At 29.5% G+C, this 18,986-nt stretch overlaps 2 protein-coding genes across 3 annotated transcripts; both read left to right on the top strand.

Annotated features, from left to right (window-relative positions):
- Positions 1-112: 112 nt before the first annotated feature.
- On the top strand, positions 113-11,051 carry LOC130900436 (mitochondrial folate transporter/carrier). 2 transcript variants are annotated; one of them, XM_057811066.1, is made up of 6 exons: positions 113-1,338; positions 1,495-1,745; positions 1,797-1,947; positions 2,329-2,587; positions 2,662-2,775; positions 7,463-11,051. In XM_057811066.1, the coding sequence occupies exons 2-6, from the start codon at positions 1,520-1,522 to the stop codon at positions 7,718-7,720; spliced, it is 1,008 nt and encodes a 335-aa protein (XP_057667049.1). In that variant the 5' UTR covers positions 113-1,338; positions 1,495-1,519; the 3' UTR covers positions 7,721-11,051. The 2 variants fall into 2 exon arrangements, with proteins under 2 accessions (XP_057667049.1, XP_057667040.1); XM_057811057.1 differs by having other exon boundaries at positions 1,248-1,418.
- Positions 11,052-15,594: 4,543 nt separating this feature from the next.
- Positions 15,595-17,562, top strand: LOC130902328 (adenylosuccinate lyase). Its single transcript, XM_057814403.1, has 2 exons — positions 15,595-15,831; positions 15,888-17,562. Exon 2 carries the CDS (start codon positions 15,897-15,899, stop codon positions 17,364-17,366), a length of 1,470 nt encoding a protein of 489 aa, XP_057670386.1. The 5' UTR covers positions 15,595-15,831; positions 15,888-15,896; the 3' UTR covers positions 17,367-17,562.
- The last annotated feature ends 1,424 nt before the right edge of the window (positions 17,563-18,986 follow it).

Below are 18,986 nucleotides of genomic sequence, written 5' to 3'. Positions count from 1 at the left end.
TTGTTTTTATTTAAATGTAGGATCAAAATATTGTGAGTTCATTTCTGCTGAAATGACCCTGTTATGTGAAGGATCTTCCTCTGCAGGGCTGGCATTGTTTTGGTTTTTCTTTCTTTTCTTTTGGTGTGATATCGCTTTGAGCGTGTATCCGTCTATTATTGCATGAGGGATATAAAAAACTGAAAGTACTGGGAGCAAAAAAGTGTTTCGAAGAACCAGATAGATATTTCATTGTTTTAATTAGGTGTGTGTGGTTTTTGTTTCTTTATATTATAGTTTGTTCCCACAGGCAAATTTTGGACTAGTTTGAATGTTTTTCTGTGCAAATGCGGTTTGAAATAATTTCGTGACTGTTATCCGATTCCTCTGTTTGGAGAATGGTTGCTTCGATGAAAATTATGGAAACAATGTTTTAATACCAAGTTGGAATTTCTTGAGCAAACTATTTACCATTATCAATCTAGCAATATTTATAGTTACGCTGTCTGATTTGCTTTTCGATAACCGTTTAATGTGTTTGTGAGCGGCAGTGATGAAAGGTATTTTTAAAATGTTCTAGTTATTAAATGGCAAATATTTAATCGAAAGCTATGAAAATTTACTAGAGCTTGAAACAAGAAAATTCATGGTTAATTGATTTTACCCAGATGATTCCAATTTCTTTCCATATATCCAACTATGGGGTAAAAGGTTACTAAATGGAAAAAAAAATATTTTTGAATGAATTTATAAAGTATGATCAAATATTTCATTTAAATTCATATTTTGTTTACTTCCATCTTTTATATTTGTTTATTTATTATTAACCTAACAAGACACAAAACAAAAAAGTTGAACGTTCAACATGTTGCCGATCGTTACCGTTATCGATAGGTAGCAGTAGCGCTATGCGCTAGGTCCGCTGAATGCAACCATTGAACTATTGCGAAGCTTAACATATAAACAAGGATTCTTCATTAACAAAACTAATTTACTATATAGCGCATTTGCTAAAATTAAATTTTCCGAAATCTAGGGAAAAAACATTTGGATGCCTTTTGGCTGGACAGATCCAATTCTAGCCTGTAGTTATATTTTCTCTTTCTTTCTTTTATCCACGATAACTTATACATAATAAGCGAATTCTATTAGTTAGTCTTGCAATTAACTACACTAATTTTAACGTAAAGGCAGAATATATTTATATTCAAAACTACACTTGTGTCATCGTGTCAATACCAACACTAGAATTTGTATTCGAACAGCTCGAGAAAACTTCAATAACACAATCTGTACACTACTGACTACTGTCAATGATTCTGGAATTGTTATATTTTGTCGAAATCGCAATCATTACAGGTGCGATATTTTACATGGTTGAGTTTTGCATTTTGCATTAAAAACAGTAAACATGTTTTTTTAATGAAATTTGCAGACACGTGAGTCAGTTACAAACATTTAATCACATGGTACCTAATAGCTGTAAAATTACATAACCTAATTTTTATTTTTTAGCTCTTAATTGCAATAAGCATTTTGTATGTCGACAGTGAAAGTACACGATGCTGACATTATACTTCTCGAGTCAAATGTATCAGACGATTTGACGACAACAGTAATAATGAAGAATCATTCAACGGCAAAACAGACTAACTTGTCTGTTCTCAGCACTTTTAAATATGAACATTTATTAGCGGGTATATCTGGAGGGACTATCTCAACATTAATTTTACATCCTTTAGATTTAATGAAAATAAGGTTTGCAGGTAGGAGAAGATGATGCAATTTCTAACAAAGATTCAACATAATCTTTTTAGTTAATGATGGAAGAACATCAATACCTCAATATAGCAGCTTAACTAGTGCATTTTATACAATAATTAGACAAGAAGGTATTAGAGGGCTATACCGAGGAGTTGCACCCAATGTTTGGGGCTCTGGAAGTGCCTGGGGATTCTATTTTTTGTTGTAAGTAGTTTGAGAATATGTAAATTTGAGAAATTTTATTAATAAATTGGTGAAACATGTTTATGGTATATGCAACAAAAACCTTTTTAAAGAAAAAAGTTTTTGCTAGCATATTTTTACAAACCTTCAATTATGTGTTCAAGATGGTTGATTTTTTTGATGTTAAAAAGGTGTATTTTTACACATATATGTTGAATGTGAACAAAAACAACCTTCATTATAATAGTCTATCTCAAATTGAAGAAAATCTTAGCTAAATCTTCTTTAAGGTAGACTAGGAAAAATTTACACTGCCCTCAAATAATACTGACTTGTAATGCACTTATTTATTATTTTAACTGGGTGCAGTTGTTTCAATCTCCTATAAATTTAATTTTTTAGCTATAATTCAATAAAAAATTGGATTCAACAGGGAGATACTCAATACCATTTAGGACCAAGTTTGCATATGCTTGCTGCTGCTGAAGCTGGAATTTTAACATTAATTGTTACAAATCCAATATGGGTAGTGAAAACAAGGCTGTGTTTACAATATGGAAATGAAGATGTTTACCTTTCAAGGGGTGGACAATTCTATCATGGCATGTCAGATGCATTAGTGAAAATTTACCGATCAGAAGGAATCAAGGGGCTTTATAGGGTCAGTTCAAGAACGTTATTTCACAGCAATATTAAGTAGGTAGGGATCTGGTTTTCCTTATCTGCTATTTGTAGGGTTTTGTTCCTGGCATGTTTGGAGTAACACATGGTGCGTTGCAGTTCATGACATATGAAGAAATGAAAGCATTTTATAACAGATACAGGAAGTTACCACATGACAACAAATTGGTAAGTTAAATTGTAGTATACCTCTAAAACAGTTTATCCATTTTATTAAAAAAAATATTAGTTCAACTTAGTAGAAATTTGAACAGAAATTTTCTGGGACAAAAAGAGATAACAAAACACAAGTATAAATCAATATTCCAACCTGTCCTGAAATGAAGTACTTATGTCAAAGGTGTCACTAGAAAAGATCAATTAAGAATCGAAATGATAAGAGAAGACTTAAGTGTAGAACTTGTAGAACAAATGAAAAATAACAACATAGGTAGTTTGGACACCTTTGTAGAATGAAGATTAATAGGCTCGCAAAAAGTATTTGGCAAGGTAGAGAAAAAGAGGAAGCACAAACAAAACGTGGGAAAGCACAATTGCCGCAGTTTTAGGAGAAAAATAAATTATATATATATATATATATATATATATATATATATATATATATATATATATACATATATATTTATAAATTTCTTATTTCTTAGACCCTTTGATATATTGATGCATCTAAATGTTCTTAATTTTAGGTCTTTTCTGTTTTAAAATTAGTTTTTTTTTGATAATTTTTAAAAGAAAGATAAATTTTGACGTTTCGACTTTACTTTATGTCTTTATCAAAATATGATACTGACACTGACTATTTGCTTATTTATATTGATCTATAGATCACCTTCATCATAAAGTCCATACGTCAATTTTTATCTTTCATAAATTATTAGAACTATAAAACTAATAGAGACCTAAAATCAAGAACATTTAGTAGCATAAACATATCATAAAGAAATTATATATATATATATATATATATATATATATATATATATATATATATATTTATATATATATATATATATATATATATATATATATATATATATATATACTGAGAAAATACTATTTTTTCAAAAAGACGAGATTTTGATAAGTCTCGTCCTACCTTGTCTCTTGTAGAGCCTTAATATGAACACCATTACCAGAGAGCAAGATAGCCAATGATAATAGTGAGTGCATATAGTACTACTACTAGTCTTTGTTGTTCGATTTTTTCGTAGTCAGAAACGGTTTCATGACAGTGTCGCCCATAAACAGTCTAGATATAAAGATCTTAAGGTCTTAAGCGTCTAAAATCCAAAGTAAATATTGTAGTATCATATTTACTGACTACCATGGAGTAATTACACTGTTTTGTGTGAAATGAGTTCCTGCTTGCTAATTATATATGAAATAATTCGAAATCCCGAACGCTGGTGGACACCTAAGATAGCAGATAAGCGGTTTTTTATTGGGAACGTGGCAGGGAAACACCAAAGTGGACTAACTACATTTTCCGAGCTTCCAAATACTTATTTATTCATCGTCTGGGACAAAATATTTATATATATATTTATGCATCTAAATGTTCTTGATTTTAGGTCTCTTCTGTTTTAAATTTATTTTTTCATTGTTTTTAAAAGAAAGACAAATATATATTATTCATATTAGTGTATATTAGATGATATAATTTTTAAAGTAGTTTAGTAACAAATGAAAATAAATTCAGATTTTGTTGTTCATATACTGGATACAAATATGTACAAACAAATTACTGATATAAATTTTAAATCAAATTATGTCTAATTGTGTAATTCATTATACATTTCTCATTCATTTTATCATTGTTGTTATTTTTACACATTCAAAAAGTATGTGAAATGAAAGTTGTGAATATTATAAAAATTCCAGTAAAGTGACGTCATGAAGATTCTGTATCTAACAAAAACATGTTGTATAAACTACAACAAGAAAACATTCTAAATGAGTTTCCAAAACAATTATGCAATAAAAATAATAGTTGAGTATATTATATTTTTTAGTTGAGTTATTGAAATGAAAACCCTTCCATATAATTTATATTCTTTGCAATATACAAATTTATAAAATATCTGGAGGTTTAGCTTCTTCAACTTTTTTAACATAAAGTAAGAAAACTTGAAAATAAAAATATTTTATAGAGAAAAAAAATGATTTAAATTGTACAATGCACTATTCAGGCTTATTTAAATTACATTTTTCCTAATTACATATTAATTGTAATATAAAATTTTACATAACAACTACCTCCATGGTATTTAAGACTCTTCAGTTGGCAATACCACCTTTAAAATGTCTTGATCGCTTTATACCCATTCATTCATATTATTCAGTCCATATGCTTACTTTTGGTATGTTCAATCAAACTTCTCTAAAGTTCTCAAAAATAATATAAAATAGTGCATTTTAAAACATTCAATGATAGTAGTGAAGAGGTTGGATCAAATTTGTTACATTTTGAGTGAAAACATTTCAACAATTATACTACCGTCTTATGAACTTTGAGGATGTGCTGGATCATTATAAATTAGAACTGCCTGTGTTTGAAGATTTTTTTGAAGTAAAGAGTGACTCAACTCTTGGAACAAACTCTCTTTGAGACCATTTCATGAAGTATGAAATCTATAAGCTTCTCGGACTTCACCATTTATTTGAATGAATTAAGCAGGTATCTAGCTACTACCCACGTGAAATTACTGTTATATTGATACTATCAAATTAAAATATTTTTTATATTGTTCACAAAAAATCCGAGTAACATCTCTAAAACAGATGTTAAATCCAAGCAAATTCATCGTAACCTGATAAGTTATGAAATCAGGACTTTAAATAATGCCAGCATTGATGTTCAACATAAAAATGAAATGAAGTTTTTTTTAAAGTTTAAATATTGTAATTTTTTGTATTTATTCAGTATCCATTATCTTCTTTTGGTGAGTGGTTACTTGATAAAGAACTATGCATACGTTATGAAAACAACTTTTATACATTATGTTTTCTTATTGAATTCGAGAATATATATAAAAGATTGAAAGCATATCAGTTTTTAAAGGAAACAATATATTTGCAAAAAATAATATCATGTTTTCAGTTGATTACACAAATCTAAAATTCAAATTTGAACAAATTGCTTGATCTTTAAAATTTTTGGTTTATTAAAAATTATTTAATGGGCTTAACTTTCCCAGACTCTATTTAGACGTTGCAGGTAGGTTGTGATATTCTGACTATTTGTAAGATTGAAATTACAGCTACTTTGACTCCAAAATTGTAATTTCAAAATTAGACAGTGGGTACATGTCTTTTGGAACAACCAAGTAACATTATCTACTATCAGGCGTGGTGGTCATAATTTTATGATTTGGTGTGTTTTGATAATAGTAACCCGAAATATTGTAACGATAATCGAAACAAATTGTTCAGGATTCCTCTATATTCAGTGGACTGAAGTTTATTGGTCATGGATTCATTGCAAAGCAGTGATTCTAAAAACTTTTCTAAATTGTGTTATAACTTTTTGTGCATGAAAAACACAATTAGATTTTGCAAATCCTGCAATTGCTATCTTCATTTACCTGACTTTTCTACTTGACGTGCTCAGAACGTCTGTAAAAACTATCATAGACTTAATGGATCAAGTTAGATGACTATATTTTATTAAGAACTTGATAATGTGATGATTTATATGCTTTTATTTTGTAGATTCTAATCTATTTGGTGGTGTGTAGTATAAATATTATTCTTATTACATTTTTATTTCTTGCATTTATTTTGTTGTAAGTACTTGTTTAGTAGATGGCACAATTTATTCAGTCAATTTATCTGCATCAACAAAGCTTTTCTTTTTTATCGAATTCAATTTAATAAGCAATAAAAAGTCATTTAATTAGAAAGATGTTTAAAAATTTTACTGTAACTTATGCAGATAGCAGTTGATATATCAAGTCTGAAAAGTAGAGGTAAGTGGTGAATTTAATAACATTATAGGACATTTTCTCTAGATACCACAATTTTAAGTGAATTAAAAAATTGATGTAATGATTGAAGTAGATGAGGCATTATTTTTATATTTTTTGTTGCTAAATTGTCTTGATTTTCAGGTCTCCTCTGATTAAATATATATATATATATATATATATATATATATATATATATATATATATATATATATATATATATATATGTTTTTTTATTGGAAAGTATTTTCGGACGTTCAAAGTTCACACTGTCAGGATTTTGAGATACTTGACAATATCAATCAAATATCCAGTCACTTAAAGCAAGAATAGGTGCCTAAATTGTAAACCCAGATCAACAATGCATCTGAAGTTTTTTGAATTTTGAAAAATGTTTAAGATTAAGAGTGCAGTTTTCATATTCACCAACGTTTGGAAATTGGACGAAGTGCACGGGTCATAGTCATATGATATGACCCATGACTTTCAATCAGTAGGTCAATGCTGACGAGTTTCATAAAAACTAAAAATGTGAAACATGAAAAATCGTGCAAAAATTAACTAAAGCATTAAATAGAAGAGATTTTCTTGAATCGAGTTGTACTTTTGAAGTTTCCATTAGAAACAACGCGAAGTTTGAAAAATGATAAAAATCTTGTTCCTAGTTAGTATCCACAATCAACTGATAGGTGATCTCTGTGATAAAACATTATCGGCTAATAAAAAGATGTGTTGTAACATTGTTTCCAGCTTTTTCCCATTTTCTAAATACAAATTTCTAGAACAGAATAAGAGATTTGAATTTATAAAAACAAAAGTTTATATGATTGTGGTATTCTGTCTATTGCAATTGCAACAATTTATGATATTTTATTTTATTGTCATTGCAGACCACTGGTGAATACATTGGCTTCGCAGCTATTAGTAAACTAATAGCAGCAGCTGCTACTTATCCATATCAAGTTATTAGGGCCAGATTGCAAGATCAGCACCATTCTTATAATGGAACGTGGGATTGTATTAAAAAAACATGGAAGTATGAAAAAATGGGTGGTTTCTACAAAGGACTAGCTCCGTATTTACTTCATGTTACACCCAATATATGTCTAGTCATGTTAATTTATGAAAAATTTAGTAACAATAATTAGTTTTAACTTTTATTTTTATGTGTCACTGATACAAAATAATGTTTTTTGGGGTAGTTCCGTTTGATTACTTACTTTTTCTAAACTTAGTCCTTAACAATTAACCAGATAGAATAGTTCCATCAAGATTTAATTATTAATAGTTTCTAATTAGACAGATCTACTGTAGATCTCACTGAAAATATTAAATGTCTTATAATATTTCATGTCAGTAAAATATTCTTGGTGAAATTCCATCACTTTGTTTTACTTATTTCACAGACTAGATTGTTGAGTTAAGTTTCGATTATTTTGCTTTGTCCTCATTGGAAATGTTGAGAAAAATTGTTTGACACTACCCCAAAGCTAATAATGATGTTTTTAGAGTAGATTGTGTTTTTACTTCATAATTATATGGAGTTACAAAAATTGTTTTATGCATTTTTTATTCCTTCACCTGATTTTTGTATATTTTCAGACCACTTGTAGATGTTTGTATTTAGTATTTTCCTCATATTCCATTTTTCAATTATCATATTTTATCATCTTTAGAGTTGAAAAGAACGACTTGAATGAGTAAATTTTAAATGTTTTAATGTCTGATATTTCTTGATTTCATTTAGAGAGAAGCTATGGACACCTTTTCATCTAAGCTCAGTAAGATAGTCGCCATGTTAGAAGATATATTCAATAATTTATTACTATCAACCAATTGTGGTATACTAGATTCAATAGTAAGAAACATTATTCTGTGTCAGACGATATAGTTCCAATATAACTAATTAGAAGGTTTTGGCACAAGTTATCAACTTACAGAAACAAAATTGTGAAAATATTCGTGGATAAAAAGTTGTATTGTGATCTGATAATTAAAAAATATATATATTTGATAACTTCATTTAAAAATGGGACATTTATAAGAATAATTACAGTTTAGAAATTTGACCTTTTCTCGTTTATAACACATTTTAAACTTATTTTAATTATTCAACCAAAATTTTAAATTTCGATTGGTAAATTTATTCAACAAAGTTGGTCTTAATCATAAACCTAAAAAACTCTGACAAAACTAAAGAGATTACAATATAAGATATATTTCGATTAAAAACAATAATACTGATTACAAGGCAGTGAAATATCAACACTGATTGTAGTAAATAGATAATTGAGAATTATTTTGATTTTACTGAAATTAGAATAAATTCTATGTGCTGGTAACTTGAACCAAAACGCTTAGTTGAATTGCTCAGAATCAAAAATTTAACAGATGATTTAATATATTTTTCTATGGGTCTTAAATTTCATGTCTAGATCTTATAGAAATCAAAAATTATCTCAGTAATAGACAATTGGCAATATTTGGTTTTGAGAGTAACGTGAATGTGAATTTAAATCAGTGTACTAATGACTTTTGTAAGTTTCTACTGTTGCTGAACTTGCAGTTAGTCCACTCATAATATTTAATACTGTGATAATAGTTTGTAACAAGTATGCGGTAAACATATCCTTTTTCAAAACCAACTCAAAGAAGATAACAGATTAATGCTGTAAATATTGTACGAAATTGAAAGTTCTGGAACTTTCGGCGATATTCTGTACTAAACACACTTTATATTTCCACTACACTAACACATGGCTGAAAATGACAAAGTGGTTATTGAAGTACCCATTTGAAGTATTGGTATAGTTGGAAAGTGAAGTGTATTAGCTATAAAACTTTGTAGTCTAATATTTAACTGAAATGTACAATATGTATTCTGCAAATAAATGAATAGCAATAAAAATTTAAAAAAATTGCTTTTGTTTATGTAGCAATTCACCCTTATTGATTTTTCAAATTACAAACCGTGATTAACCAGAATTTTATCTTGTTTAGATAACTATAGGTGATTTCACTATGAACTATCATCTAAATCATCTGTATAAGTTTTGGATTTAAATATTTTTCATAATTGTTTAAATTCAGTGTAAATTTCCAAATAACATCTATTTTCTTATCAACTTATCAGCTAAGTTGTAATTTCTGGAACCTCAGTGACATTCATACTAAACTTACTGTTTACTACCACTACACCAACACACACAATAATTACTATCCAACGCACATTTTCATAACCAAGTTATAGTTTTCCGTTTACTTTAAGGTTCTGAAGACATTAAGTTGGATATCGAAACGCTCGTCTGATTGCGTGATTGTAGATGTGGTAGTGAACAGTATTTTAATTGACTTATTAGATGTATGTAATACGACTTCCATAAGACTTGATTATTTCTGTGTGTAATAATAGTGTTAAAACAAACAATTGTTTACAGTTTTGTAAACCCGAATGTTGTTGAAGTACGTACATCACGTTTGTAGAAGATAAAGATTGACAAAAACAGTATTTCAAAACATATGCAAAAAATATTTCGAATATTGTATTTACGATATGCTTACTTTTGCATACAAAAATGAAGATAATGCAATATTTAAAGGAACGAGAAGTTGTCTTTTGTAAAATTTTTATACTGGTCCAAAACAAATAATTTTTTTGACGGCCTAATTATCAATTAGTCCTTGTAGCTCTGCTGCTTAATTTGGTAGATCCTTTGTTCCCTATGTTAAACGGTTTTTTTTTAAACAATAGCAGGTAAACAACATTCACTGAACATGTTTATGGCAAGCTGGCTGTTTTACTTAGAGTGAATTATTTTCCTAATATATTTTTAATACAAGTTCATAGTTACTTTGTAGTTTCTGCTTTTATTATGATATTTAAAAATATAAACTTGAAATGATGTATCTTAATTGAAGATGACAAAAATTATATTGTGTTTGGTGTTACAATGAACCAAATGAAAGGAGTTTATATCAAAGGATCAGTAGAGATAACACATATTTCCATTTTTTGCTCAATTCTTAACTTTTCTGAAAAAAATATCTTAATTGGAAAAATAAATAGTTAACATTCACTTTGTTGAGTATCATATTTTAACTAAAGAGTTAATGTAAGTTCCTATTCCATTACGTACTTGCGTTTGTATTAGGATTGTTATAACTTAAAAAAAACACTTATTTCCTGTCAACTGCTATTTTGAAATCCTGTGTCTCAAAATGGTGACACAATCGTAATTATTCAGTGAGTTACTTCACATTGAGAGCATCTTTAGTTTAATCTTATTAATTTCAATAGTTTCATGTATGAGTTACAATCTCTGCAATAATGTATTAGTTTTGTAGATTATATAGATCATATGAAGCCCTGCTTTAAAATATGTTGACAGGATGCAACGTCTATTAAGGTGTGTTTAAAAATATAATAAGAACGTAAATGTATGAATTGTATACACCTTATAGAATAAATGATCAAAAGTTGCGATTCTGGCATTACTCATCTTTCATCAATCCAATATTATTGAAAAAAAATATGAATAGAATTCCACTGCAAAATTAACTTACCTCCTAATAGTATTCTGCAGCAATAACATTGAATTAAGAAGGCTTCACACAATTACAAGTGGAACAAAGGTTCCATGTGATATACTCATCAGTTTCTAGAAGATTAAGAAGTTTTCAAGAAATGAAAGAGATACAAGAATATGAGATTAGGACCATAGGCGTGTAATTGATGCAAATTAGGACCGATTCTTTACGACTTTAATAAAAAGCCCTGCAATTTGACAACGGGGGGGGGGGGATTTCCCCCTATTTTCGCAATGTTCCTATATAATCAGAACGTTTAATAAAAATTAGTAATTAAATTATAAAATACACAAAGTAGATTCTCACACAATATTGCATAAATATTTTAAACAATACATGAAAACACCAATGGTTTTTATAAAATATTCCAAATAGGATTATGTTCAAGATCTTGCGGTTTAATTTTCCTTGTTTTGATGTCATCCGCTGAACGATGAGACCTTAACCAAGTTTTTACATAATCATCTGGTTTAAATAATTGTTGTGGTGGGCCATTCATTTTTATAAATAAAAGATTTGCTAGATTTTCAATTAATATCCTATTTCTTTGTTTATTAAAAATAATATTCATATTACTGAGTAATATTACATATTACTCTGCTGAACTGCCAGGTACAATATTTATGTATCGAATTAAGATTTCTACATCTTCAGAAATTACTTTGCCTCCAGTATCAATATAATCTCTAAACGCATTGATACATTGCATCGGTAATGTTAAATTAAATCTGGTGCATAATGACTGGATTTCATTTTCTCCATAGCCAATTTCATTATCTGCTGGCCACTCCGTTGGATCTATTACTCGAAATTCACTTATCAAATAATTTTCTGTATGTAGTCTTCTAGTCATATTATTAATAATGATACTTGAGGAGGAATTGATTTCTGTTAATAATAGTAATTTTTATTATTATCGATTAAAGTTAATGTCCCTAATTTCATCACTTGAACAGCCTCTGATGCTTCTATGAGTTTGTTTCCTTTTTTAACGTCTTTTAGTGATTCCAAATAGCGAATAGTTCGACGGATTAGTTTGTCCGCATATACTATCGTTACACTTCTGTTCTGTAACGCTTCAGACAAGATGGAAAGTTCATACAAAACGTCATACATTAATGCCAAGTTAAATACACTCTGATCAGTTTTTGAACGAATTTCATAGGTTGCGGCTTGATGAAAATGTTCAGCAAGAGATTTTAAATTTTGCCAAAGTGCATTAACAGTTCTGAATGAACTAGCTATCCACCTTAGTCCTAAAACACGTCCTATTTTTTTAATTTCTTCTCCCAAATTTTCCGCGCATGATTCTAGTTCGCGTTGATTTTTAGGAGATTGATGATAAATGGTATATAATTTATCCATAAATATGTAAAAATGGTAAATACCATTTACTTCGGCGACAGCACCGTTAACAGAGAGCTCCAGACGATGATTTAAACAGTGCCACGTGATTATTTTTGGAAATTTATTCAATAATTTTGTAGCCACTCCTGACCTTTTTGTTTGTTTTGTTCCATTTGTCGGCATTTTTCTTAGCATCACTGTAATAAACTAATAAAGTTTAAAACATTACAAATACTGGAAACCAACGTCTGAAAATTTTAGTTCACAACAAATGTATAATAAAAATTCTTAGCATTAGCCGTAGGCCCATTTGAGTATGGCAATAGGCAATAAATTATACCAGGGATGAGTAACGTACGGTCCGTGGGCCGCTTGCATTAAAATGTATGTATGAAATCTTTTCTGTTTCTAAAATTTTATATTTTTTTCTTCTAAGGTTTATTATAAATAAAGTTTTATTCCTGTTGACCTGTTCACGTATTTGTTTTGGTTCGGTTCGAGTTCCGGTTCAGTAGAAAAAACCTTCCGGACTCCGGTTCACGGTTCGGAAAAACAAGCCCGTTCGTTCCGGTTTTTGTTTCGGTTCGGGCTCGGTTCAAAACCTTGTTTATAATAATACATATAAAAATTCGTCAAAAATTAGAAAAAAAAACAGCAATTCTTTTCAATTTTTTTTTTCAATACGTCAGTCAATTCTCGTTATCAGAAATCATCTTTAGTTCCGGAACGCGTTACTGTCTAAAAAGGAAGTACCGGAACGACGTTCCGGAGCATTCCGGCTCTACAACACCACTGCATGTCATAGATTTTCTGCGAATATTATATGATTGTCATAAAACAGAAAATGTTCTAGTTAGTGTAAAATTGAAACAAAAACTTGAAGATGATTTGGATATTGCCATGTCTGAAACGTCAATACGACGAATTTTTCAAAAAAAGTTTCAGTGGAAGAATTATGTTTTCTTCCACTAACATAGAAGAGTACGAATTAAGTTTGGCAGAGATTTCCACTAACATAGAAGAGTACGAATTAAGTTTGGCAGAGATCATTTAGACTGGGAATAACGGTTATTGATATATTTTGTTATTTTTCAATTTGTTGAAATTGTATCGTTTAAAATTGATGAAAAATGTTATGTTTAAAAATTATATCATCGGGCAAACAAACAACACATTTGAAGATATAGCACTGTAGGTGTAGTTAGTAATATGTAGTTAATTAACGTTTGATATTTAAAAAGAAACCTTTATATCATATCAACAAATAGTCACTAACGAACTTAGTTATGTGGAATGGTATATAATGAATAATACCCAGTGACCAGAACTCAACGTAGTCCCATTAGTTTTGATTGAAAAAAATGAGATAAGTCCCTGAAATATTTATCCTAATTTATCTTATCAGGGACCAATATAGACCTATGTATTTTCTTATGTTTCCACCACCACTACACCAATACTCTCAATAACACTGTCTTAATTAAGCTGGAGGTCAAATTGTATTTATGCTTGTTTGATATTTAAGTCATATACCTACTAAAAGACGAGATTACCATTTTAAAATGAATTCCGTGAACTACGATACATGATTACGAGAGACACAGATACTGTATCTACCTGATAACTCCGTAATCGTTCGTGGCAATGCATATTATCATTCCCTACAGGTTAATCCAACACCTAATAGCAATTTACGGACAGATAAAATGATTGGATGACTTATTAAAAAAAAATATTGTTTCCAATTCCAACAGCTAACAATCCTGAATTATTATGAACTCGTACGAGAACATATTAATCCGATAGCTCACAACATAAAGCAACTAAATGTACCTCATAAATTGTCAAAAAATTTGACAATTTCAAAAATTAACTGTCAAAAAAAGGAAAGAAGGTGTAATCACATCATAAAATTGATTATATTTCCAAAGAGAAGTACAGACCGACGTTTAAAAAGATATTCGACTAGTTAGTAATTTAGAAAACAATTCGGACGAAAGTGAGTTTGAAACTTCTGAGGATAATGAATGATTTATACAGACAACTGATCGTTTAAAAATCGGGTCCGTTACTGTCACATGCGCGGCTTCAGCTCCGTTTATATAATCTTTGCTTCAGCTCCTACTAGTCTGAGCGTGCTGCAAGGATACATCCCTTAACCTCAATCCTTTATATTTACGATTTACATTACATATTAACAAAATACAATACACTTCGTTACTTTCATGTGTCGTACTAATGATATCAGTTTGATTTAATATATGAACATCTAAGTGTGCAATCAGAGATTTCTTCCTTGTTATTGATTATTTTGGAATAAGAGTAAATCCAGTAGAATGAATGGTTTTTCGTGAGATCCAAAGGCTAATTATGTCACATAAGAGTCAAAGTTCGAACCAATTTACCTATTAAATCAATTTAAATTTACACAAACACAAGACTAGACAAAATATGATTTTTAGTAGATAGGTATATACATCCAATTATTATGGACGACGTTATATTTTATACGGTACTTTACATCAAACAACAAGTATTTATTGTTATACCTAGGTACTAACCAATAGTTACGATTACCAAATTTCTCGTTAACTTTACAGCTTTAGATTGCAGTGTGCATGGTATTATCGGAATCAATTTTAATGACCTTTTTAATTGAAATTGAATATTGAAATTCACATACTGAAAATAGGATATTTCCTATTTATTGGAAATGCTGCTGTAAACGATTTCATCGAAATTTGGTTACAACACTTCGATGTTGCAGGAATTACTTGAATGCGGATTGAAAGAGATATTTCACCTTCAAATCCTTTTTAAATAATCATCAAAAAACTAACGTATCAGAATTTTTCCCAAGAGACCTACGGGACATTCCAAATATCTTATATAAAATATCAGTAGTTGATTATTAAAACAAAATTACACATTCTTTTATATCCCCCCAAACTATCAAACTAATATTTGTCAGATCATTACTGTTTTAACCATACCGCATAAATTTCTCTATTATAATCAATTGGAAATAAAATGATAATATCGCATAAAAACTAGAACGTCCGTTCACAGAACATTAACTTCGTATAAGCACAAATCGACAAAACCTTGACATTCCTAGATTGCAAACTTTTATTCTGAGATCCATGGCACATAACCTTAAACATTAAACGATAACAAAAGTTGCTCAAGAATTAGTTAAATTTATTTATCAATTATTTATATAAAGTTATTTACGCAAGTTGGGTTTTATAAAGGTCAAATTAACAATCTCGGTGTTTAAATAACGCTTGGCATCTTTTTTGGTCAGCAAATAAAGAACAGAAATGTAAGTATTTCCAATGATTTGTTGTTCTTTGAATTATATTTTATAATTATTTTTAGTGTACAATAATGGATTTATCTGGTGACCCGATTGATTATAGCAGCCCATATGTTAACTATAGATCACCTTTGAGTACTCGCTATGCAAGCAAAGAAATGCAGTACAATTTTAGTGACCAAAAAAAGTTTTCTACTTGGCGAAAACTATGGGTTAATCTGGCAAAAGCTGAAGCTCAATTGGGATTGAATATTACAGATGCCCAAATAAAGGAAATGGAGAGAAACATATTTAATATTGATTTTAATGCAGCTGCAGCTGAAGAGAAGTTAACTCGCCATGATGTAATGGCCCATGTACATATCTTTGCCAAACAATGTCCACTAGCTGCCCCAATAATTCATCTTGGAGCCACCTCTTGTTTTGTTGGTGATAACACAGATTTAATAGTTCTTAGGGATGGTCTGGACTTATTACTTCCGAGGATTGTATTTGTTATCCACAATTTAATGAAGTTTTGTGAAAAATATAAAAATTTACCTTGTCTAGGTTATACACATCTTCAGCCTGCTCAATTAACTACAGTTGGTAAGCGAGCAACGCTTTGGTTATATGATTTTCTTATGGATGAAAGAGCTATTGCAAGGATTCGAGATGATTTACGATTCAGAGGAGTCAAAGGAACTACTGGTACCCAAGCATCTTTTATGCAACTTCTAAATGACAGCAATAAGGTGAGAATGCTGGATCAGATAGTAGCAGAATTATCAGGATTTCAAAAAGTATATCCAGTTACAGGACAAACTTACACTCGAAAAGTTGATTTAGAAGTAGTAGGTGCATTATCTTCCTTGGGTTCTTCAATTCATAAGATGTGTAATGATCTTAGATTGTTAGCTAACTTCAAGGAAATTGAAGAACCTTTTGAGACAAGTCAGATTGGGAGCTCTGCTATGCCATACAAAAGAAATCCTATGAGGTCAGAGCGTTGCTGTGCATTAGCAAGACATATGATATCACTATTTTCTAATGCTGTAAATACTCATTCTGTTCAATGGTTAGAACGGACTCTAGATGATTCAGCTAATAAAAGGTTGACTCTATCTGAAGCATTTCTAAGTGCAGATGCAGCATTAATAGTGTTAACAAATATAACTCAAGGCCTTATGGTATATCCTAAGGTAATAGAAAAAAGAATCAATCAGGAACTTCCATTTATGTCTGCTGAAAATTTAATAATGGCTATGGTCAAAAAGGGAGGTGATAGACAAATATGCCATGAGAAAATTAGAGTACTGTCTCAAGAAGCAGGAGCTCAAGTTAAACAACATGGTAAAGACAATGATTTTCTTGATAGAGTGCGGGCTGATCCATATTTTAGCCCAATAATAGATGAACTACAATCACTTCTTGATCCTTCTAGTTACATTGGAAGATCGCCAGAGCAAGTTACTGAATTTATTAATGATGAAGTTCAACCAGTTTTATACAAATATAAAGATGTTCTGAATAAGCAAACTACTGTTAGTCTCAATATTTAGTTAAATAATTATTTATGAATTGTTATGAATATAATGTAAAAATATTTTGCTATTTTTAAATATATTTTAGATATTGTTATTATATAGAATACAATGACTAAAAACCCGAATAATACCTGTTGTAATATTTGATTGAAAATAAATTCATTTATCCAAACAATACTAGACAGGCAGCTAGACTGCAGATCATAAGCAATTGGATTTTTTATATGTGGTAATATCAAGACTAATACATATACCAAACTGATCACTAACAGACTCAAATAATGGAATAAAAAATTTCACCTCCAACTCCAAACATTACAGTTGAGTTTTATATGACTCTGATATCGCTAATAATTATCCTAATGTTATTAAAATTCAAATATTAATATTGTCCAAATTCAATCTTTATTCACAGTAAATTATAGATATTGCAGTCTATTGAAATCATGTTAAAAAATATAATTATTTGTGTTTAGTTTTTATAACTTTATGGAATAATGATCAAAATAATTTTATAATCATTAGTGATTTCCTCATTGAATATCAATACATCAAACTTGGAATTTAATTTTATAAATTTTTCGAGTTTTGCTTTGTAAAATTTAGTTTTTTTGGATTGTAATGCGAGTTCTACTTAGGTCATTCTGAATTTTTATGTCTTCATTGACATTTTTTGTGTCCTTGTGACCTTTTTGACATTTTTATTATTCTTGTGTCTTCACATCAATTTTTGTGCGCTCTTTAACCAGAAAAAAAAATGAATCATAGTCAAGTAAATGTCCTTTGATTGTAAAAATAAAAATTGAAAAACAAGAATTACCTAGGTGAAGGAAAATTAAAACAGCAACTTTAAAATTGAATTGTATGTTTCAGTATACAAATTATAAAAAAACAAACAAATTCCAATATGAAAACTTTAATATTAGGAAGGACTAACAACTTTACAACCATTTTTATATTTAACCAAAAGAAATTTAATGTGATGACAATAATAAATATCAATGGCATAAATTATTTTGGTTGCTTTTATATTTTCTAGACATGGTATAAACACACACACATGTTAAAAAAATATACATCTATAATGAAATTTATGAACATTACATTATTGCCACTCAAGACCATCACCGTCAATATATTTCACCTTTTAAGGTGCTCTTTACATGTAAATTATTAATAATATTTAATAAATCTATTGAGTGATTGTGATCTTCGGTGCAACAAAGGCACAAATATCTAAAATTGCAAAATTAAGTTAAGTATGCCAGACTATCTCTGAACCATGCTTATATTTGGGGTAACAAAGACATCCGCGAAAGTATCTCAAAATTCTACTAGATGGCGCAGGTGCCTTTGTAGTTATGGGCGCTTTTTCTATGCGTTCTGGGCCAACAAAGTTTGATTCGACAGTAGCACCTCTGTGCCCATTAGTGTTTGACGTGAATTAGAGCTACAGCCACACAAAGGTATTTATGACCACTTTTTGGAGCGACAAAAACATATCTATTTTCAAGACCTCAATTCTTTTTTATAATTCACGAAAATGTTGGAGCTACAAAGGCATTGATTATAAAAGTGTTTTTGTTGATCCAACATTATTGTATTTAACTACACTAATTGGAACTACAGTCACTA

The sequence above is a fragment of the Diorhabda carinulata genome, chromosome 1, assembly GCF_026250575.1.
Source record: "Diorhabda carinulata isolate Delta chromosome 1, icDioCari1.1, whole genome shotgun sequence".
Taxonomy (NCBI): Eukaryota; Metazoa; Arthropoda; class Insecta; order Coleoptera; family Chrysomelidae; genus Diorhabda; species Diorhabda carinulata.
This window is presented reverse-complemented; position numbering and strand designations above follow the sequence as displayed.

Coding starts and splice junctions, on each gene's coding strand:
- LOC130900436 (XM_057811066.1), top strand. CDS start 1,520: ATGTCGACAGTGAAAGTACACGATGCTGACATTATACTTCTCGAGTCA. Junction 1,948..2,328: donor TGGGGATTCTATTTTTTGTT/GTAAGTAGTTTG, acceptor TTAATTTTTTAG/CTATAATTCAATAAAAAATT. Junction 2,776..7,462: donor TACCACATGACAACAAATTG/GTAAGTTAAATT, acceptor TTGTCATTGCAG/ACCACTGGTGAATACATTGG.
- LOC130902328 (XM_057814403.1), top strand. CDS start 15,897: ATGGATTTATCTGGTGACCCGATTGATTATAGCAGCCCATATGTTAAC.